This window comes from Physcomitrium patens, chromosome 25 (assembly GCF_059467195.1).
Source record: "Physcomitrium patens ecotype Gransden chromosome 25, ASM5946719v1, whole genome shotgun sequence".
In the NCBI taxonomy this organism is placed as follows: domain Eukaryota; kingdom Viridiplantae; phylum Streptophyta; class Bryopsida; order Funariales; family Funariaceae; genus Physcomitrium; species Physcomitrium patens.
Genome location: NC_143434.1, coordinates 5,692,638 through 5,715,678, shown reverse-complemented (window position 1 = coordinate 5,715,678; position 23,041 = coordinate 5,692,638). Strand labels below are relative to the sequence as shown.

The 23,041-nt window shown below is 35.2% G+C and overlaps 3 protein-coding genes across 7 annotated transcripts; 1 reads left to right on the top strand and 2 right to left on the bottom strand.

Moving 5' to 3' along the window:
* Positions 1-5,285: 5,285 nt before the first annotated feature.
* Positions 5,286-8,882, bottom strand: LOC112277619 (uncharacterized). 4 transcript variants are annotated; one of them, XM_024510169.3, is made up of 6 exons: positions 8,699-8,882; positions 7,468-7,647; positions 6,924-7,182; positions 6,546-6,725; positions 5,967-6,356; positions 5,286-5,767 (listed from the first exon to the last, which is right to left on the bottom strand). In XM_024510169.3, the coding sequence occupies exons 3-6, from the start codon at positions 7,104-7,106 to the stop codon at positions 5,492-5,494; spliced, it is 1,029 nt and encodes a 342-aa protein (XP_024365937.1). In that variant the 5' UTR covers positions 7,107-7,182; positions 7,468-7,647; positions 8,699-8,882; the 3' UTR covers positions 5,286-5,491. The 4 variants fall into 4 exon arrangements, with proteins under 4 accessions (XP_024365937.1, XP_024365938.1, XP_024365940.1 ...); XM_024510170.3 differs by having other exon boundaries at positions 7,468-7,644; positions 8,699-8,879; XM_024510172.3 differs by having other exon boundaries at positions 8,618-8,720.
* A 1,544-nt stretch (positions 8,883-10,426) lies between these two features.
* On the bottom strand, positions 10,427-15,494 carry LOC112277232 (transmembrane and coiled-coil domain-containing protein STS1). Its single transcript, XM_024509330.3, has 16 exons — positions 15,143-15,494; positions 14,904-14,985; positions 14,667-14,778; positions 14,269-14,564; positions 13,849-14,017; positions 13,431-13,571; positions 13,182-13,279; positions 12,909-13,000; positions 12,665-12,735; positions 12,306-12,441; positions 12,103-12,162; positions 11,794-11,876; positions 11,598-11,677; positions 11,315-11,385; positions 11,102-11,159; positions 10,427-10,992 (listed from the first exon to the last, which is right to left on the bottom strand). Exons 1-16 carry the CDS (start codon positions 15,358-15,360, stop codon positions 10,816-10,818), a joined length of 1,944 nt encoding a protein of 647 aa, XP_024365098.1. The 5' UTR covers positions 15,361-15,494; the 3' UTR covers positions 10,427-10,815.
* Positions 15,495-16,854: 1,360 nt separating this feature from the next.
* Positions 16,855-17,862, top strand: LOC112277233 (oxysterol-binding protein-related protein 4C). 2 transcript variants are annotated; one of them, XM_024509334.3, is made up of 2 exons: positions 16,855-17,007; positions 17,325-17,862. In XM_024509334.3, the coding sequence occupies exons 1-2, from the start codon at positions 16,855-16,857 to the stop codon at positions 17,628-17,630; spliced, it is 459 nt and encodes a 152-aa protein (XP_024365102.1). In that variant the 3' UTR covers positions 17,631-17,862. The 2 variants fall into 2 exon arrangements, with proteins under 2 accessions (XP_024365102.1, XP_024365100.1); XM_024509332.3 differs by having other exon boundaries at positions 16,855-17,010.
* Positions 17,863-23,041: the final 5,179 nt, after the last annotated feature.

The following is a 23,041-nucleotide window of genomic DNA, read 5'->3' as shown; positions in this document are numbered from 1 at the left end:
TTTTATTTGTCTTTATATTTTAAATTATATTTTATTCAACTTTTCTACTTGATCTTGTATTTTTTTTACAATTTTATTTATAATGAGTGCTTCAACATCTTCAACTACTTCTACTATGGTTCTAACTATTACTCGTGCATCCAAACATTTTCAAGCTCTTTTATTTCGACCATTGACTATGGATGGAAACAATTATCTATTATAGGTAAAAATGGCAAAAGTAAATTTATTTGGAGAATAACTCTTAGATGCTATTATCCTTAAAGAATCTTTTATAATAAGTATTTCTATTCTTCTTACTATCCATTGGAAAGCACTTCTTTTCCTTCGTCGTCATCTTATACCTACATTACAATATCAATATTTGGAAATAGAAGATCTTGCAGAACTTTGAAAGAATCTTAAATCTAGGTTTGATCATCAAAAGACCATTTTCCTTCCATGTGCATGTCATAATTGGACACATTTATGTATCTTGGATTTTTCAAATTTAAATACTTTTAATAGTAAAATATATAGTATTGTCTTACAACTACGATTATGTAGACAAAGCATCTCTAAAGAAAAAATGATTAAAAAAACTCTCTCTATATTTTTTCATATATTTGCTGTGCTTGCACAACAATATATGAACATGAAATTTCAGAGTCATTCTGATCTCATGTCCTATCTACTTCTTGTAGAGAAGCAAAATGAGCTACTCTTACAAAATGTCGAAGCTCATCCTATTGGAACCAGAGTTCCAAAATCTCATGGACTTAATATTTCAAAGTCTAAAAAAAAAATATATATATATAAACATGAAAAACGTACTCATAAGCATCAAGGCAGTCATAGTCATGACCATTTTTATCCATATGGAAAGAATAAATTTTCTACTATTAATTATAGTAGAAAATAAAAATCGGAGATGTGTTCTTGCCATAAATGTGGAATGATTGGACATTTAGTACATGCATACCATACTTCAGAATATTTTATTAAAATATTCTAAGAAAATAAGAAACTACATGCTGAGGCTCATGAAGTTCATACCATGGATGCATCCATAGATTCAATTGGTATTGATGAGTTAGAGGCTTATATGAATGACAAAACCTCTAATGGAACACAATATGTCAATTCAATTCCATATGGAACATGCTCAAAATGGACTTGAAGAGTCATTTATAAAGCATATACAACTCATTATTCGGCCACTCTTCCTTCATGCAAATTTACCTACATCTTTATAGGATCATGCAGTTTTACATGTTGCAGCATTGATACGCCTCCGCCCTTCTTCTCTTGAAATTGTTTCATCACATGAGCTCATTTTGGGTCGTGTTACAAATATATCTCACTTACAAGTATTTGGTTGCCGTGCTTGGATTCTAGTATTAGAATCTCAAGAGCGTACCATTGAAGCTCATCAACAAGAAGGCATATATGTTGCTTTTGATTCACCAAGCATTATTTGTATTGTTGATCCATCAACTGGCATATTATTACGTGCACGTTTGCAAAATTGCCATTTTGAAGAGAATGTATTCTCATCTCTTCAAGGAGGGGTATCCAATTAATAAAGAAATAAAGTAGTTATATTTCAAGCATCAAAAACATTTACAATAAATCTCGATCCTAAAATATCTTTAGCTGAAACTAAAATTGCTAAGATTTTGCATCTAAAACGGATTGCAAATGAAATACATGATAGCTTCAATGATGTACCTAGAATTATAAGAGTTCCTATTAATGAGGCTCAAAATGCACCTACTTAGATTTCAATGCCACTGACTACAATACCTTAAGTTATAACAACAACTAAAAGAACTTGTGGATTAGAGAAGCAACCATATAAGAAGAAAGCTATAATATTGACTAATCCTGGTATTATTTTTTAAGAAATTTCGACTTATCTTGTGGAACCATCAATTCATGATGACATATCCATGCTTAATATATCTTCAATTCCTATGAAAAACAATCTTAGAATTAGAAGGAATAAGAACAAGTTGAATAAAGAATTATCTATTATATATTGTGCTTCAGACAATATTTGGAACAGACCATCTATTATGGTAGATGAATCATTTGCATGTATGATTATAGAAGCCTTTTCTTATCAAGAAGACGATTCCAAACTTCAAACCATTGAGGAAGGGATGTGTTACTCTGATTGGTCAAAATGAAAAATTATTATTGAGAAGGAGTATGCCTCTTTGCGTAAGAGAAAAGTCTTTGGTCCAATTGTAGATACTCTTATATCTCGCCTTGTGAGATATAAGATAGTATTAATATATAAGTGAGATAATCAGGGTCAAATAATCTACTATAATCCTCATGTTGTTGTTCAAGGATTTACACAACAATTTGGCATTGATTATAAATCCATATATTCTCCAGTCATGGATTCAATTATATTTTGATATATTATTAGAATGGCAATTCATGCCACCCTTGAGATGCATCTGATGGATGTGGTAACTGCAAATCTATATGATTCTCTTGATACAAATATTTATATGAAAGTTCCACTTGGCTTGGAAACAAGAACTCCAAATCAACCTGCTCTAAGTCAATATCGTGGTATTAAATTACATAAGGCCTTGTATGGTTTAAAACAATCCAGACGCATGTGGTATCAACATCTTTGAGATTATTTAATTACACATAAGTTTGTAAGTGATCGACTAATTTCTTATTTATTTATTAAATGAGATAAAATTAGTTTTGTCATCATCGCTATATATGTTGATGATCTTAACCTAGTGGGCACTAATTTTGCATGTATTGCAGCTACTAACCTACTTATATGTGAATTTGAGATGAAAATGCTAGGAAAAACAACTTTCTGCATTGATCTTTAGATAATGCATCTCACAGATGGTAGCATTTTTTTCTACCAACTAACATATATTAGATGAATCTTGTGAAGATTCAATATGATTGATGCTTATCCATTGTCCACACCAATGGTTAGACGTGATTGTGATGGTCATGATTCATACCATCTATACGAGGAGGAGGAAGAAACATTGGGAGATCAATATCCATACCTCGCAACGATTGAAGCACTTTTATATTTAACTACATCTACAAGACCAGATATTATATTTGCAGTTAGTGTTCTTGCAAGACATAGTGCACGTCCAACACTACGACATTGGAATAGCATCAAACATTTATTATGTTATTTAAAAGATATTGAAGACTTGGGATTATACTACATACAATCTGCAAATCCAAAATTGATTGGATATTGTAATGCAGGATATAAATCTGATACTACAATAGCTAAATCTCAAACATGATATATATTTTTAAGACATGGAGCTGCAATATCATGGAAATCAGTGAAACAAACAATAACTGCAACTTCATCCAACCATGCAAAAATTATTGCCATACATGAAGCATCTCAAGAATGAATTTGTTGTGATCAATTGATAAATTCATTCAAACAATATGTGGATTTTCATATGATGATTCTCCAACTATCTTACATGAAGACAATAGTGCTTGTATTGTACAGACGCAAGTTGGTTTCATTAAAGGTGATAGGACAAAGCATATTGATCTAAAATATTTTAGTTATATCCATGACTTGAATACTGATCAAGTACTTATAATTAAAAAAATTGAATTTGTAAATAATCTTGGTGATCTCTTCACCAAAGCTCTTCCATTATGTAACCATTGTCAACTTACTTATGGCATTGGTATGTGGCAACTTGCTTTTCTTAAATAAAAAAGTTAATGAGCTCTTTAAATAATTAAGAAAAATCATGTTGTACTCTTTTTCCTTCATCTATGATTTTGCACTTAAATATAATAAGGTTTTCTTAGATAAGGTTTTAATGAGGTAATAATTGTTGGTCTTGCAAGTTTATAAAAAAGTATAGATCATAATTCTATACAAATTTTATATTATGTAAATATTATGATGAGCAAGGGAGAGTGTTGAAAGCATTAAATATAGCCGGCACTCTCCATAATATTTATTGTAGTCTACAATAAATACTATAGCTGCAGTATTTGGAATGTAGTGGAGAAGAACTGTTTATCTTCTTCCCTTCTCTTCTATATGAGACACAACCAAATCAATAGACTTTTGTGTGGATCTCTCTCTCTCTTTAGAAACTCACTTGTGTGTGTGTGTGTGTGTATTACTTACTACTACTCTTGTAACATTCTCAACAATAACATAGCCAACCATTGTGGGCACAATTCTATAGAACCTTTGAATAGTGAGGGTTGAAGTTAGTGCACACCAATATTCATATTTTCTCATAAGAAACACCATAGAATTCTTAAAAATGTAGAACAATTATTATGATTCATATAGTTTTATGTGTGGAATTTGATGGTTCTTTTGGTTTTTATTATAGAATTAATATATCATTATTAAAATTAGACATTTTTATTAAAATTAAATATTTTAAAGTTTAAATTTTTATTACAATTTATGAATGATAATAATATAAATGATGTTTTCAAAATGAAGTTAGTACAAATCTAAAATCTTATTTTTAAGTTTTGGTATCCTTGCAAAACTATAATCATAGTAGACAAAAATCAACAACTTGTGAATGGATAGATTCTATAAAAAAATCCCATAGTTGTAAAATTACGAAGTGTGTGAATTTGGTCATTTTACTACAAAATTTATTATTTAATACATAAGTTTTTAAATTGATATTATTAATTAGTATTTTTAAACTTTTTTCTTTTGATTTAGATTTTTGTTAAAAAAATAAAATAGAATTTCCATGTGTTCCAATATTTTACATTACAATTCCATTAAATACAACATTTCTTACTTTTTTTCATTTTCTGTATATATTTTTGAAAGTTATACTAAAAAAATTTACATTCTACTAATCATGGAAATATCATGCATGCTTAAAATCACAACACATTTCATCTAACAATTTTACTAACCGTGATAATATTACACAAAATCCGTTATTTTAATTCATTTTCAAACTTTTCAGTTCGACTCTAACATTCTGTCGTGCACATGAAGCAGCATTATTTTTCATTTGATTGCAATCAATTAAATAATCAATTAAATAATTAATTGACAATTTCTAGTTAAGAAAAATTGACAATGATTAATTTTTCTAAATTAATGTATTAGAATAAATAAAAGATCGAAACTGAAACTTTATAACGTTTCAAAATCATGTTATCACATCTGTTCCAGCACCAGAGCTGTTAACTTTCATTTAACGGAAAGGGTAGCAAGTTACATCTCTGTTTAAATCTGCTCGAACTTGTCCCTACTCATTCTAACTGAACTGTTTTTTTTTTTTTTTTTTTTTTTTTTTTAATCAGTTCAATTTATAGAGAATCCCTGTACACTATATACTGAATAAGAACTTTCATGTTTTACCTGTACACTAATTTCATGTACAAAGAAAAATCTACCTACCATCTAATTACAAGTATCGAACATGCAACACAGGGCCGCAGTTTGAGCAATGTCTACTCTCGCATCGATTGCCGCTCAAATGCTGGTAACCTCGACAACTCTCATGATGTTTTCAAACCCAAGGAACTTAAGAAACCTACCACCAACAGCTAATAAGACGCCAGACCCCATCGGACCAACGTGTGGCAAGGCAGGGTGAGCCAAGGTTCCCAAAACAAACCAGTTGAGGCTCAGAAGAGCCACAGCCAAAAAACCTCGTTGCGTCTGGAGTTTAGTGAAAAAGCGAACTACGCTGATATGCGACATGCCCACCACAGAGAACAGGGCAATCACTAGAGGTTTGCAAGGACTCTGCACAATGCGTTGAGGTGCAAATATTAGAGCAAGATGATCATAATGTTCCAAGCATTTATTCCCTACTTCGCCATCGTTTCTATAAGATCGAGATGTCAAGCAGGCTACATTACTGAGCAGAACAAAAACAGGGCTCTCTCAAATAAATCTTGCTTGAGCAATATCAGAACAATATAATAAGCAGTAGAGTACCAACCTTGGACTCCCACGCAATTATTGCCACCAGAGTTGAAAGCAATGCACTAAACATAGTCGACGCGAAGGCCGCACCGTTCTCAGATTCAACAACAAACACAGTCTCGACATTTGTTCGAACGATCAGTCCCGACCTGCAAGGTGGCTGAGCTCTCACAGGTTGTGGGACACCAGATGATTCTTTGTCTTTGAGTGTGTCTTTGTTAAGAAGAGTTTTATCGGTGAGACGTTTAGCTTGAACAAATTGAGAATCTGCACTAAAGCTGTTATAAAGCTTTTCTGTACTTGGCTTGTTGGCTGCTTTTAAGTTTGCCAGATTCTCTTCCAGAGCCCTCCGTAGCACCTCTTCAATATCAGCTAACTGTTGATTTGTGGTTTCCAAATTCTGAACCTAAATCCCACAAAAACCAGAAGTGGATAAAGGAACCATAATAATAAATCATATAAAACCCTTACAATTTCCAGAGAGAACAAAACGGGGTTGCCAGAAATGTGAGACTACCTGGTACTAATCGGCACAGAAGGTAAATTATGCAATCTATGTACATCCTTAAGTGGCTTAGTCATTTCAAGTGCCTACCTTATTTTTCAAGACCTTCAGAGCGTTCACTGCTTTTTCCTTGTCAGCCATCACAAGGTCAAGAGTTTCCATAACCCTCCGGCGATATCTTGTGAGGGCATCTAATTTTCTCTGAAGCTCACCATTCCGCAATTTCAAGTCTTCATAATCATGCCTCAAAGAACAGAGTCGTAACTCCAGCTGTTGAGTAAATGATCAAAGGATCAGATGAAGAATGACTTCTAGATCTTAAAAAAATCTAACCTAACAGTACAGGGAATACAAACCACCACCTTGTACTGTCAACGTTGACCGTAGTTATGCTGTATTACACTAGCATGCACGTAAAACATCTTAGAACACTGAAAGGAAATGACTTGAGATGTATCAACGTCACACCTCTTTTTCGCGACGATATGCTGTTACTACTCCAATAAACCTTGTGAAAGCTTCGGACAATCGATTTAGCACGACGCTCCACGCAGAAATGTACAGGTGCAGCGCTAGCCAGAACAGTCGGCGCCATGGACGAGTAACTGAAGAGAGGAGGTCACAACAAAAAGATGCTAACAGAACTATCATCACTCTTGCAAATTTTTCACCCAAAAAGACCGCCCTCCTCAAGCTCCAATCATCTCATGAACTTTCCAAATTTTCCCTGCACGTGAAATTTAACCAAATTGTTGAAATTCAGAGCTTCCCCAATAACAATCAAGAACAGCCCAACGCAAAATAACTAAAAAACCCTCGTTACTATTCTTTTAACTATTTTCCAAACACATGCGGAGCTAAAGAGCTTTATTTGTCCCTTTTCAGACATCAAGGCATGGATGAATTGAGGCCAATGTTACTAAGTTAATTAGATCCATGAAACCAGAGACCCCCCCCCCTCCGCTTAATAACGTGCAAGATAGATATCAATGACGGTTGAAAGTGAGCGTACCTGAAGGAATGTAGTCAATATAGACCAGAGGAACACACCATCCGTTTGCGACGGCGCCGCCGGAAACATAAGAAACAGAAGCCCAAGCAGCAAAGAGAGCACCAAAATGATAGTCCCCGCATCCGCACTCCGTCTTGGAAAGAACAGACCTCTTTCACGCTTTGTTGCTGTTCACAACTACTAAGAAGGTTGTCCAAAGAAGATTCGCGTCAGAACACAATTCTATTCAACATAGACTTCTGGTATAAACCACTCTTTCCTTCTTCCAACCCACTCTCTCTACATTTATCAAAACTATAGTTCCATCTACTTCACTTCCAACTAATATCCACAACCTAATTACCGTACCATAAGGAAGCCAACCTGCTACTCGCGCACCACTTACACTGAGCGGCCCAACATTTCGTCAAGCAACACCAAAAAGCCAGAGTGCCTTCGAACCAACATAATCCAAATGCATCAAATGCATCAATCCACAAAGCCTCGGCTCATGTATACATATATCTATATATATATATATATATATATATACATCTTTTTATCCTCTGCTCATGCACGACCCAACTTGAAAACTCCCAGAGTCTTTCTCTTTCCCAATTTAGCTGCTGTGAGACTCCCACGACTACCCCTCACTCAACACTAAAATGCGCAGATCACAATCACTTGGTTCTCGCACACAGGCTTTAGAATCGCAACGCAACGAATGAAACCACAAACAACCAATTCTAATTGATCTACAAATATTAGCATCTAAAATGCCGGGTAGTCATGCACAAGGCTGAAGAACAGAATAGCAAGTAATCTACAGGGACAAACAACGCACAGAAGCCGCAAGGAAACCAGAGCGGAACCAAATGCCAGAAAAAGAAAGACTCGAACCAATAATAAAGGAAACTAAAACATGCCAGCAAACGACCCGCACAGGATGCGCTAGCGCGTAGGCACCGCCTACCGACGACACAACGCCAGCAGCGATTCCTGAAGGCACGAGCTACAGAAAGAAAAAAAAAAAAAAAAAAAAAAAAAAACTTCAAGACAGGCACCTCACTACTACAAGCGATCAAGGAGGCAAGGAACAATCAGCAGCCAAGATACGACTTCACACGGCGTCACTAACAACAACAGACACATCGCAACAACAGCAACGCACCATGCAACGATCCAAACGAAGCGAGAATGGCAGAAAAGTGGTTCAACTCAGCAGCCGCAGCAGAGGTTGAGACGCAAGTACCTAAAGCAGGACGAGTAAAAGGCGGTCTTGACTACGAGGCGGTGGTGGCCATGGCTGCGGCTTCCTTCCTTTCTTCTTCGGTAAGGGTTTTGCTTTGCGGAGCTCGAGGGTTTTGGCTGTAGCGATGGCAAGATGGCGAGATGGCGATGGTGCCGTGGTCCCTCGCTCGCCGCAACGCGTCCCTTGCCCTCCTTGCCCTTAGCCCTTTCTCGACCCTCCGCTTTCATCCTCTGTTTGGATGCTTTTTGTTGGATGTATTTTAGCTGGATGGTTTTCGTTAGAAAATTATATTAAATGATTCAAAGTTTGTGTCATTATAAAGTATTACAAAGTTGTTCTTTAATTTAAAATATATGGTTTAAGAAATTATGGATTTTGAAAATATACTCCATAAAGTGATCATTGACATACTCACATTTCATTGGATGTTTTAAGACACGTTATTTTACAAATATTATTATAAAAAATATGGATGTACTTAAACCATAGCTTTTTACAATGGCATATGCTCATTTTTCTTCAAATACATTGATAAATATTCTTTACATTCAGCTTTTACATTTTGAAAATAAGGAATTAAAGAAAAACTTGATTATAAATTTCTTTTTATGGATAGTGATTATGTTAGGAGAAATGTTGAAATTAAATATTAAATTTTGATATGATAACAAATCTAATATTGTATCATAGTATAATAAATGCACTTCAAATAGTAATAAAAAACCAATCAAATTAAACATCAGATATTGGTATTTTGGGTCTCAGATCTTGAAATGAATTATACCAAAAACTTTAATTTCAAGATACCTAAAATGGTTGTGAAAGTATAGGATTCTAAAAATTTAGAAAATTAAATTAGAAAATCACAGGAAAAAATTAAAGTTTTAAAAAATATAATAAGATTGGCTAAAATTTTTACTAGTAGAAATTTAATTAAATATGTAAAAAAAATGATATTTGAACACATGAAACTAAAGTTTGTTTAATGACATAAAAAAAATCACTCATTTTTTAGTACATTGTTGTTATTTTGTGTATTATTTTGTAAATCTATAGTTAATTTAATTCAGATATCAGTGATACATGTTATGATGCATTTTTTTTTTCAGCTTCACACAGAAAGAGAAAAAGCATTATTTGTTAAATTTTATATTTATTTTAAATCCAAGACCATTATTTGTAGTTTTAAAAAAATATGCCAACAAATTATTCTAGAATAGTTGCATATTTTATTATCAAATCATCCAGAAGCATAAAAAGCTGCATGTTGTAAATAAATTGATAAATTTATAGTAGACTTAACATTTTTTTTTAATAAGAAACATGTTAATAATTAAATATGTTTAAATTAATACTAGTTTTTTATTAATCAATTTGTAAATTTATGTGTTTTCTGATTTTGATTTTAGTTAAACATCACATTCGTTAGGCATCTGGTAGTATTTCAAGTTTCAGTATTTTCATTCTTCCAACGTTCATTTAAAATAAAAAGAAATATTAAAAAACCAGAATTACAGAACTTCAAGCAAGTAGAAATCAATGTACACCTTCTGTTTACTCAATATCATTTGAACAAAAAGTAATATAAACGATTATTTCTTGACTAAATTGTCAAATGTTGCAAAAATTAATACATTTCATTATGTATCAAAGAAATAATCTGCCGTATTGATTTCGAGTTTTATAATACACATCACAAAATTATGTAGTTGAAAAAAAGTAGTAAGATTTGTGAGCAAGAGGTGGAAAAGCACAATTACTTCCAAATAGTTCAAATTTCACTGTTGTTATCTAAAAATACAAATATTTCATTTTTTCCAGACTAATCTGATTCAATCAGAGAAAAACTAACAAGTACTTTCAACACTGTAATGCAAAAAATTGGGTTCAGCTATTTTGGGCGACATGGTTTCAATGAGTAACAGAGTCTATCAACTTTGTTACGTAGATCAATTGTTTGGTGTACCTTATTCAATGACTTGAAAAACATTCTCATATATCACATCTGCTTTGATGACCCGACTAACACATTTACCTGAAATGTAAGAATAAAAAGAGAAATGCGAATATGCGTTGCCAGAAAATAATGTTTGAGCTAGAAGACACCTGCAGTTGTGCTACAGATCTGGTGCTGGACCAGCCGTAGTTGATCTTGCTTCCTCTTTGTCTTTGGTAGACATGTGAAGCTTATAAGGCTGGGTGGAGTAGAAGTTATCCAGGTTAATCCCATTCAATATGTGCTTCAAGCTTGTCAAGTAGGATGCATGGCCATCAATCATATCAGACAAGTCTACCTGCAATGGGTAAGAGTCAATCGTTAAAAGCTTCAATCTAAGATGTTAACCAAATTCTACAAACATAGTTATTTGAGATTTCTTACAGTTTGCATACGAAGCCACTTACATTCTCTATTCCAGGGACTTTCACTGCTTGAAGTCCTGCCAGCCCTTGCGACATCAAGCTGCACATCAAGAACCCATGTCAGCAAAAGACTCAAAAGAAAGTGAGTACAACTGAAGCCTCATGAAATTCTACCAAGACTGTCAGCAATCGAAATCAGGAAGTACAGGCGGAGTAATATCTCCCTGAAACCATGGACAAGGGATGGATACGTACTTAGCTCGATAACAAACCCCAAGGACCCAATCATTCGTGGAGAAACCATTAACAAACCTTCCTGCCACCACCTGAAAGCATGATGCATAATTTAGCAGGTTTTTAAGTTTCAGCCATTCAGACAGGCATTAGACAAGAACACCGACAGGATTCTATACAGAATATGGAGATGTTGAGGACAATGTTTTTGCTATATTTATTTCAAGGGCACATCAAATGTTCCTGTTCTGCTCAATGCCTAATTGGGACAAACAAATTCACGTAAGAGAGAAATGGTGTGTACCTTGCGAGCGGACTCCCATCTTGATTTCTCCACTGTTTCTGGAGTCCCCAGAAGGACCACCCTTTCAACAATACCAATTCCTGCAAGTTGCAAGGTAATCTTTGTAGCTGGCGCACACTGAGTAATATCACATCTGAATGAAATGGTTCTTGTAGGTCTCTTCACCGAGAATGAATACAATTCTACAGAGGCTTACCTTCATTCCCATGTTTTGCCAATTCTTCCAAGCATGTGAATATTACTCGGGCACCCAGAGCATATCCTATCAGCGTTACTGGCCTGTACAAATAGCAGAAAGCCAGTGACTTCAGGAACAATAGGTAGCACAGTTTACTGATTCGCTTGCTGGTGGATATTTAAAAAATTGTACCATTCACATCACCAATACAACCGGTCTGGGTTTTTGTCATTAACATAAATTTGAAAAAAGATCATTCTTGTTAGAGTAGCCGAAAAATAGTTTTGGAACTACTTGGGAATACAGGTTCAGCGTAAAAGTAATTACCGGCTGCCTTGACCACCTTGAAGTAAGACTGTGGCAAGAAGTTTGCCAGCTTTCCCTGACCTGTTCATTTGCAAAGAAATAAATCCAACAGCCCCGTTCTTACTCAGCAAAATAAGTCCATTTTCACTAAACAGTGATGCAATACAAGATAAAGTCAAAATAATACTTGAATTGAGAAGAGAAAGAGAAGATGCAAGCAACACCTGTCAATGGCAAGTTGCCATTTGCTGTCAATCAGGTCAGTTGCGCCAAGAAAGGCAAGAGGGGTTGACAAAGCGCTTAGAAGACCGCCGAGAATTGTGCGCATAGCGCCTCGTTTGATGACCTCCTTCATGGCGGCTGTGGCAGTAAATTAATTATATGATCTAACATTAGTTCAAGGGGGACAAAGTATTCAGTCCAACAGGCGGCTCGGAGCATTGAAACTGTGTTGAGGGTATCAATGACATTCATTTTTACATTGAAATAACTTGAGCAGGTGCGTGATCATCTGCAGGCTAATTCAAATCAAAACAAAGATTGTTGCCTTAACATCATATCAACAAGGGAAAGCGTGGCACACTTGAAGTAAGCCAATCTTGAATTGCGGAGCTAACTGCGATGACATGCTCCGTCTCCCAAAGCAACGCATATCTGCACAAATCGCTTTCTCTTACGCAAATCTTCAAAATCTGTGCCGAAAAATTAAAACCTTTGCACAATTGAATGAAATTTGGGAGAAACACACGGAAATTAACTCGCTCGGTGCCCACCAGTTTTACACATATTTGAACAATTCTTGTAAACCACCAACTAAGATGACGTACCTCTCTGAATCGCCATCCGGGGCTTCCCACGGTTTAACAAAGTCATCTGGAGAAAAAGCAATGCCTGACACCACTATCTCCACTGCCAAACGCTGAAAAGGAAGCACCAGTTTGACAAAATAAGGACAATATTGAACAGCAACTTGCTATCACTCATATAATTTCAATTTTTTTCTCATGGATTCAGAATTTTTAACATGATTACGATATAGATTCAATGAATGAAGAGAGCATTGCAACGTTTTTAGAGCAAGAAAGAACAATGACACATACCCCTTGTTGATGATTGCTGCCTAATGTTTCAAATGCAAACTCGTCGATGTCCCTCATCCTTCGTGCCATCTTCATTCCTGTCAATCTGGCTCCTGCCACTGCTCATCAACAGTAGCAAAGTTCGGCGTGTTCAAAAAGGCGTGATACAAAATAAGCAACATTGTGCATATTAAGAAAAACGAACATTTTACCACAAATTGAGAACTAGAGAACTAGGGTCACGCTAAGGAGAAATGTGCTCTCCATCACCTCCAAAAGAGGCTGTCACTGCAGCCGAGCCAACCGCTGAACCAGCCACTGCGGCGGCTGCTGTTAACCCTCCTGCACCAAGAATTGGCACAGCACTTCCTATGGCAGCCATTCCTGCTGCTATCGCTGGAGCTGCTAGACCTATCACAGTCCAACCAAACATACGTGTCAGGTGGTTGAAGACATGATATTGGGGATGTAAGATTTGAAGGAATATGAATCATGCCAAACTTCTGGTGGACGTCATTTTGAATAAAATAAACCCCACATCTTCAAAGTTTTTTAGCTCCTTGTAGTGACATTAGTGACATCCTCATTGTGCACAAAATTGGGAATTGCAAATTCAGAGATAAAATGTGAAACTTTCGCCTAAAACGCTGGACAATTTTGCATCAAAAGTGAGTCTCAAAACAGCCACCTCCAGTGATAGCAAGCAGTGTTCCTCCTGTAACAGCAGCTGCACCAATAAACCCTGCACGTTTCCATTGCGCCCACTGACTTTCTTCTTCCTCTTCATCTTTACGCTTTCCGTCTCTTTCCCTTTGCGCAGCCATAGCCATGTAAGCCACCATAAGCTCCATAACTCCCTAAGTGAGAACAAGACACAGGCATCCCGGATAACACCACTCAGGGTCCACATGTAATTCCAAGCATTCCAGATGTTGATGACTGGGCCTAATATGCAAGACGGCTTAATGAATCATATGCACCATCAATTATATATTGCCAAGTCAGTGGAATTTCGCAGTCGATGGTCATTAATGATCCTTGTCTGAACAGACTTGCACCCACAAGATTATGACAAGACGAAAACATGAAATGCAGGAATCAAACTTACGACTTTTGCCCAATCAATATCAAGCCACAGCACAAGCAAGCGGAGGGCAACTCGCTGTCGAGCATCATAACCAGACTTCGCAACATTGTTCTCCGTGGAAGCCTCAGCCGTGGTATAACCTGTGACCACATGAGTGTCAGCGACACAAGCTGCCAACAGTGTATATATTACAGCCACTTTCCGTTCATAGGACATAGCTTTAGCTTCATTCAAGCTCAAGCTGTTCTCTCCATTTGCGAATCGCTCCATCTCTATCTTGGGTTCCTGAGACTTGCCCTTGGAGTCGGGAGTTGAAACTGCAAAATCTCCACATTGTTAAACAACATCTCTTCATGCTCCACACAGAATTTGTTTTTATATTATGAGCTGTACAAACTCGAACCTGGCAACACCACTACCTTGCTTCTCTTTGGTACTTTCGTCCATGATATCCACAGCTTTGGCCAACTCGGCCGCATCTTTAGTCAACTTTCGTGACTCTTCGTCATCTTCCCCCATGAGCTTTAAAAACTGCATATGCATCAATGGTATCAACCTTGAATATTGTCACATTGTCACATTTTGCCTCAAAAATACTCCATAGAAACTCAAAAAATACTAGATAGTTACAACTGTGTACAGGGTGAGATTCTCACTGCTGAGATGTGATGCTTGGATTCCATGGACAAGGCTGTAGATTCTAGACCAACCCAGGCTTTTTGATCAATGCCCAAGCATCTGCATCATTATCAGTGCTGCGTCATTACCATTGGGAGCGAGTGCTACAAAAGAAAGCTCTTATTTTCAAAGTTGAAAACACCCTAACAATTTAGAACAAGGCTAAACGGTGCCAAGAATAATCCAAAAAAATTAGAATCTATCCAAAATTAATGACCTGAATACGTTACGAACAAGACCACTCTCTTCGTGACTCCATGGGATCTCTCCATTGCTCTCGAAGGCCGAAGAAGCACCATCGTTGGGGGATTCCATGACCAGGGGGAAACCGAACCCCATCTCGGAGTGCTGATGCAGCTGCGCTTGCCTGAGTGCCAATGCAAATAGCCCCCCAGCTGCATATCTATGTGCGCTGCTAAGCTGCTCTGAAGCCATGGCCGATCACGACAGCAATTCAAATCCAAATCTTTTTTAGCACCTCTGCGTCCCTTAGCCCACTTCCAAATGCCAAAATAACCCAGATCAAGGTTCACCACAATTCTTCTGCGCTACCTGTTCTTCCTTCTCAGCCTGGTTCCTTGGAAAACACTTGGCTTGATTAATCAACTGTCAATGGCACAATGGACAGTCAAAGTCTGTTAATCTCTGCGTCATATGCGTCAGATGAGCAAAATTCCAATCACCTTTAGTCGGGTTTTGATCCCTTACTGGGAAACCAAAATTCAACCCTCAATGAAAATAAACCATGCACCAATGACCCAGAATCAATACTCCGCCCACTCTGCCCAGTCGAACGAGAGAGAGAGAGAAATCAAAGAAAACCCATAACACAAAGTGGAGACCCACCTGCGTTCCACAAAAGCATGGAAAAGTCGTAACTCAAATTGGACGAATGCTACGAAATCTCACTTGGTTTTATAAAGCGGTAGGTACTGGATTGGAAGCGTGCTGCAATGCTTGCTTAGGTTAGAAGATTGAAGGCTGGGAAATCGGGCGTTGCAATGGAGACACACACACGCACACACACAGCAACTCCAATTGTTGCATGAAGTTGTAAATGCCAAGTGGAACCTCGGGATATGGTGACCTGGCGTATACGTGGCATCTTAGGGGAGAAGTGTGTATTGCAACAATACAGCTCCCCGTGTGAAGAGGACCCTTTAAAGCGTTTGCCTGGTGGGATGCTGGTCGGTCGGCGTCCTGCGGTCGTTCTGTTCATGCATCCTGTTGTCGTCGTCGTCGCAGGGCTTGCTTTGGAGCCTGGTTTTGATTTCACACCAAGGCGACGTCGAGATCCATCATAACAATGCACAACGCCATAACAACCTCGGGGTGATGGTGAAGGGGATGGCAACGAGGTAGATGCGGCGAGGACATGGAAGTAGGTGAAACTGCTCCTGTATCAGATTCGGATGCACTCAGAAGATTCCGATCCCTTACTGATCATCGATCCCCCAACGCCCCCACGCTCTGAAGAATGGCGTAGCTCTCTCTCTCTCTCTCTCTCTCTCTCTCTCTCAGCTCTCAAAGCTTCTCCGTCGTTTCTATCTTTCCTCCCTGCTTGCACAAACATTACTGAATGGAACCCAGTTCCGTGAGCCTCGTAGTACACCGCCAAACTCTTCATCCAGCGGCTGTTCGCTGATTTCGTGATGCTGTTGCTGCAATGTCATGGACACCGACACCAGCTGACCGGAGACACCCAGTTTCTACATGGATCTGCCGGGTTGTTAGCGCCAGAGTCAATGTGCAGTGATCGGCAAACAAAATTGCAAGGTGCACCAGATAGCCAATGCTTAATCTCCGTGGGCATCTGGAATAGATTTGAGGGGTTGGTTGTTTCCCCGCTACTACAGAAGTCTATCCTCGCTCCAGGCTTACAACATAGAACCATTACTTCGAAGTTGGGAGAGATCGGTTGTTCCTGAAATGTTCGCGCTATTGGACACACCCGTAGTAAAAGGTGCCTGGATCACCAGAACCGGACGTTTAGTACAGCGCAATACTGTCAACGCATGGGGGATGCATTTTGGCTTGCAAGAATTGGGCAGAGAAGGGTCGATTTATGAGCTAATTGAGGAGGTAGTTGTAATCTGCTGACATCATCTTCTCAGCTCTCAAAGCTTCCCCGTTCCATTCGCCTGGATTTTCATGTTGTGCCTACGTGTGTATATTTTTCAGGATAGTAAGCTTAAGTGACAAAGCTACAGGGATCACATCCACACTGTATGACGCGCAATCAGCGATAGTCGATATACACGCACCCGCGGTAGCAAATCTAGAGGTGGATACAATTCCAAAACTGCGAAACGTGTGTTGTGTTAGTCATCTCACTCATTTGAGTTCATTTCACAAGACCCTTTGAGCTCACAGTTGAGATTGCGTGTGATGAAGCACAGGCACTGTCGTCACTGGAATCCGCAAACGTGTGGTCAGAAGTCACGGCGCATGTGGTGAACGGCAACATGGAGAAAGCGCGAGAGGCGAAGCGGCGAGTAGAGGATGCGCAGCGCGTGGAGAGAGATGGCAGGGTCTCCGGCGACGATCTGTGGAGCCCCAAGCACTTTGTTGCGACCCAGTCCAGGTCCTGGGAGTGGCGCCACGCCGGCGCGCCCGTCCCTCCGGCGCCGCTTGTTGTGCTCACATATCATCCATCCGCTCGCCTCAACATCATTCATCAAACTTCTCGTCATCCTGATGCATAAGTCTCGACGCCGAAACTGGGACGGGGAGCGAGAGTCTTCCGGGAATTCTTTACTTTCTGTTGTAGTAGTAACTTGGTGAGTAGTAAGTGGTAAGTAGAAACTTGGGGAGTAGTAAGCTTTGCCACCAAGGCTTGCTTTCTTGCTTATTTCACAGCTATTTTTTAGATTTCTTATTCAATAATAGTGCACTTTGTAATCACAGCTCGTATGAATCCAAAATCGTTTTTTTGAATTTTCATGTCTATTGTACTAGTTAGTTCATATTTAATTTTTTTTATAATATAATTTTTTTTCCCACATGTGTAGTAATTTAACTGTTATTTTTATTTTTATTTTTTTTCTTCTATGTGGCTATATTTTTTTTGTTTTTCAATAATTTTATCGTATGAAAGAGAGGACTTGACTTTGCATGAATACCACACTTGCATGAATACCACACTTGGGTGATGCAGATTTGAATAGTTTCTGTACTCAACCAATTACAAAATGGACAAATATATAACTGGCTAAATAGAGACATGCATAGATGTATGGTCTTTTGAATAAATAAATAAATAAATAAATAAAATGCATGTATACTCTTCTAACTTTATTCTATAAAATACACACAAAAATCATAATTTTATGTAGATTATAATTTTATTTTATATTTTTTGTAGAAAAAGAAATAAAATCACACTTTCTTGCAAAGTGGACTAAGATAATGAATTTCTTTTCAAAGGAGATTTTTAACATGTAGTGGATAAAGTTGTTTGCCTAATTTTCTTTTTTATTCCTACTAATAAAGTTATTGTATAATTTTTAAAGAATAGATTAATTACAAAGAAAAATTTATAAAATATTATCCTAGACATATATATTAACCTAGACTAAAAGAATCAAATTAAAGTAAATACAAGTAAGTAAATTTGATAATATCTTATAGAAGTAAAACTATATATATATATATATATATATAGAACTTTATAAATTAGAAGAGAATACAATAAGTGGTTGCTTAGAGGTCAAGCTTAATCCTACAATTTATATATCAACTTGCAACTCAAAGTAGAATTCTAGTACTATTCTTTGGCACTAAAGCCTTGAGTATTTCCATCTTAAAGAATTGCACAAAATGATAAGTTTGGGAGTTGTAGAAAGATTGTCAAATATTTTAGTTAGAAATCTTAATTGATCAACATGCTTCTTAAAAAAATGAAATTGAAAAATCTTACATTAGGTAAGAACCTCAAAAACAAGTGAATTCTTTAATTAAATTATTCTAATGTGGCAAGACCATTCCAACTCAAATATTTAATATATATATATATATATATATATATATATATATATATTTTAATTTTTATTGATAATTCTTCAAAAAAGACATAAATATATTTTTTTTAAGCAAAAAATCAAGTCTTTTATAAATTTCAAGTATTTTATTAGATCTTCATCTCTATTAGTTGAAAGCTATGTCCAATAGGCTCTTAGAAGGCTATCTACAACCATGACAAGGATTTTGGCAACTTGAAAAGAAGCATTTGAGAATCAAAAGTAAAAATTATAAAGTTTAAGATTTGGTCTATATGATTGTCGTTTTACTTATTCTACAATTCCTTCCAGAATAAACCTGTATAGGAGAATTTGAACACAGGGAAAGATTAAGCGCATGAGTTTCACTTGTTAGGGTCATACAATTAATTGTATTCCGAACCACTAAAATATTAAGAAAAACTACAATGCTTCCTTCTAGTAATAATACTCTTTCAGCAACTGATAACCACAATGTGCAACCTTGCACTTTCAAAAGACCGCTCAAAACTCAATAAATTCCATCCAACACCAGGAATAATAGACTTCACTCCAACCAATCTGAATTCACAAAATTTCTGTAATTATAGACTTTCTCTGTCGAAACACACACACACACACAACTCTCAATAAACAACAATCATAATCTTCCATCCATAATCAATCTTCCAATAACTTCTCATATAATTCAATCACTCAGTAATTCAATTACATAATCAATAACTCATAAATCAATCTCTGATTTATTCCACAGACTCACTTCTCAGTATTTAGATCCTATCCATTATTCTTCAACAACAAAGAAAACAAAAGAAACAAAGAGGAAGCATCAAGCTTAAACCCGGCTCATGACTATCACAGTCTTGCACTCCAATAAACTTCTACAACTCCTATATAATTCCTACTGATTTCCAGATTCTAACTATAATCTTATAATAACCGCTTTTAATAACTGAATCAATCATCCGTCTTCCTAAACTGACTATTCTATAGACTATTAATCTATTTTACCAATATCTTACAAAAACGAACTAATATCTATTCTACAGTCTACAATTTGTATGCAAATTTTAGAAGACTTGGAATTAATGTAATGAAATTATAGCCATTTGAAGTTAAGGTGTCTTTTTAAGACATATTGTTGCTCTTTTGAGGATATAAAGAGTTTTATGATAAACTTTGGAGATTAAGAGATGCAACCATGAGTACAATTTTAAGACCTATATCTTTTATAAAAATATTTTTGTATTTGGAATTTGTATAAAGGAATTATAGAGTATTAAAGACAAATTTATAATTTGAAGGCAATAAGTGAGTCGTTTTGTTGGAAGTAATGATTAGAGCCATATCTTCAGTTTTTTGATGATTTTTTAGCTCAAAATTTATTAAAATATATTTTATTAGGTTAAAAATTTATATATCAAAATTTTATGGTATTTAAATACTTATTTTTTGAAATATGAAGAAATTGCACACATGTATATATAAGTAAGGGTTTGAAGCTACTGTTAGGATTTTTGCGATATTTCAAGTTTCCTAATGAATTTATAATTGAAATTTGTTGTAGTAGTTTTTGAAAGTACATCAATAATTCATGTAAAATTTTGATTTGTTTGGATAGTCTAATCATAAAATATGACCTATTGAAGTTCAAAAAAAATTCATCTTAAGGATATATAAGATTTTGTAATATTTTTATCACATTTTTGGTAATAATTGATACTTAGGGCTTATGTATTAATGTATTTACTCCTATAGGAACAATTTTATATATAAACTAGGTACTTTTCTATCTTATGACTTAATTGAGCAATTCATGACAACCAAAAGCCTAGTGCTTTCTTAAGGCAAATTCTCTCTACCTCGACAATACTCTTTCTAGACATTCTTATCTTGCATCAAAAGAATGAGATGCATCTTTTGATCAACAAAGAATGATTTTCTTGAAATCAGAGAATTTTCACCTTTAAGCAATAAAATCAACATTGACTATTGATTCAACTTTTGTCAAACAAATTCAATCAAATATATTTTCTTATCTTCTTGTGAATGATATTAAGGATAATTCTTCTAAATCTCATGATACTTCTAGATTTGATTTTATGAACAACCTACTCTATTTAAAGGACAATTATATATTTGAATAGGTGAGGCACAATTACGTGTTCTTCAAGCTCGTCATGACTTTTTAGTAGCTAGATATTTTGGATACAACAAGACTTTAGAGCTAACATCAAGAGATTTTTGGTAGCTTCAAATATGGAAGGCAATCAAAGACTTTATACAATCATGTTATATTTGTTCAAGATCTAAAACTCTTTGCCATCAACTTTATGGACTTCTTCAATCATTACATATTCTAGAACAATCATAGTCTTGTGTTTCTATGGATTTTATCATGAATCTTTCTATCTCAGGTTCATGTGTTTCTATATTTGTGATAGTAGATCAATTTATCAAGATGGCATATTTTATATCATGTGTAAAATCTATTACAGGTAAAGAAATGCCTAAGCATTTCTCTTGACAACATTTATTGCTATCATAGATTGCTTAAAGATATTATAAAAATATATATATATATATAATATTTTCTAAAAAACCTTCTTAAAAGCTTTATAGATGCTACTTTGGCTTTACATGTTTTTATAGTTGATTAATAAGATAGAAACTTGATCAATAAATTAATCACGTGTTGATAGCTTGCAAAATAAATTAACTATGTGGCATACATATAGAAAACTTACCTTGTAAATTAAGATATACGTCTTACAAAATCAACATGTTTTGGAGGTCTTATAGGACATTGCTAAATAGATCTTGATTAAAAATATATATGGAGGCAAAAATGAAGCTTTCTTTACTCTCGTCAACATCTTTCTAATTTTTAGTCTTATTTCAAGATTATCTAGTTTTTTTGTTTTTAACAATAGCCATTCTAGTTTAACACCATATCATCTTTGAGTGACTTTTTAGTTCTTTTGAGTGACATAAGAATGTAGTAAAGATTTCTTTTTTTAAGATTTATGCCCTTGATAATTACTTGTAATTCCAAGTTTTAATTGTAACACAATTCCTTCCAATATTGTATTCATGGGATAAAGACACCCCTTAGTCACACCAATCATAGTCACCATAGAATAATTTTTATTGCACCATAGAAAAAGAAAGCAAACAACCATGCTATTGTAGCTCCAATCACCACGAGGTCAACCATCACTGATAAAAGAATCAATATTACTAATCATAACAAAAAAATATAAATATTGCATTGTAAGCTTGCTCTTCAATTGCAAAATTTTAATTCCAATTGATATCCAAGAAGCGTTGATATCCACCTTTTCACAATATCATACACACTGCTTAGAAGAAAATATATATACTTGAAAGCATAATATTGATCGCCTTTGACTAGCTACAATATTTTGATGGAATAAATGAGCAATTACAATAATATACACCCTTGAAGAAAATCACATCATGAAGATTGGAACCTCTACAATGCATCACATAAAATCCAAAAAATAATAATAATAAAATAAAAAAAAACAAAACAAAACAAACAAACAAACAATGAAGAAGAGATTTGGGCGGCCATACTTCTATTAACAAAGACGATGCTATCATTCCTAGACAGCTTCTTGTCCTCTTCATCATTTATATATATATATATATATATATATATTTCTATATTATCATTTTCATTTCTATTTTTAATTTTTTTTCTTTCTCCACTTATTTCTAATTTTTTTTCTCTCCTTACTCTTTCTTATTAGTTGCTTACCTTCATTCTTTCTATTTTTTTCTAATTTTTTTTCTTCTTCAATTTTTTTAATTATATTTTTTATTTATATTTATAGTTTATTTATGTTTTTTATTTCTTTTATAATTGATTAGATCAGGTTTATATTTTTTTTTCTAGCCCAATTAACTTTTTAATGACAAAATATATTATAAAAAATATCATAAATATCTATTAGCTAAATTAAAGAGAAGATATGTAATTTAAACTCTCTTTTCAAGAACATTTCTACAAGAGATCGAGTCTTGCAACTAACATTCTATTGTATTTTTATTATCTATTTATCTTCAAACTACTATATTAACTTACTAAACTA

Coding starts and splice junctions, on each gene's coding strand:
- LOC112277619 (XM_024510169.3), bottom strand. CDS start 7,106: ATGATAGTTCTGTTAGCATCTTTTTGTTGTGACCTCCTCTCTTCAGTT. Junction 6,726..6,923: donor CATATCGTCGCGAAAAAGAG/GTGTGACGTTGA, acceptor TTTACTCAACAG/CTGGAGTTACGACTCTGTTC. Junction 6,357..6,545: donor TGAAGGTCTTGAAAAATAAG/GTAGGCACTTGA, acceptor TGTGGGATTTAG/GTTCAGAATTTGGAAACCAC.
- LOC112277232 (XM_024509330.3), bottom strand. CDS start 15,360: ATGGCTTCAGAGCAGCTTAGCAGCGCACATAGATATGCAGCTGGGGGG. Junction 14,779..14,903: donor CCAAGCATCACATCTCAGCA/GTGAGAATCTCA, acceptor ATGCATATGCAG/TTTTTAAAGCTCATGGGGGA. Junction 11,678..11,793: donor GGCAAAACATGGGAATGAAG/GTAAGCCTCTGT, acceptor TGCAACTTGCAG/GAATTGGTATTGTTGAAAGG.
- LOC112277233 (XM_024509332.3), top strand. CDS start 16,855: ATGTTCGCGCTATTGGACACACCCGTAGTAAAAGGTGCCTGGATCACC. Junction 17,011..17,324: donor ATGAGCTAATTGAGGAGGTA/GTTGTAATCTGC, acceptor GATGAAGCACAG/GCACTGTCGTCACTGGAATC.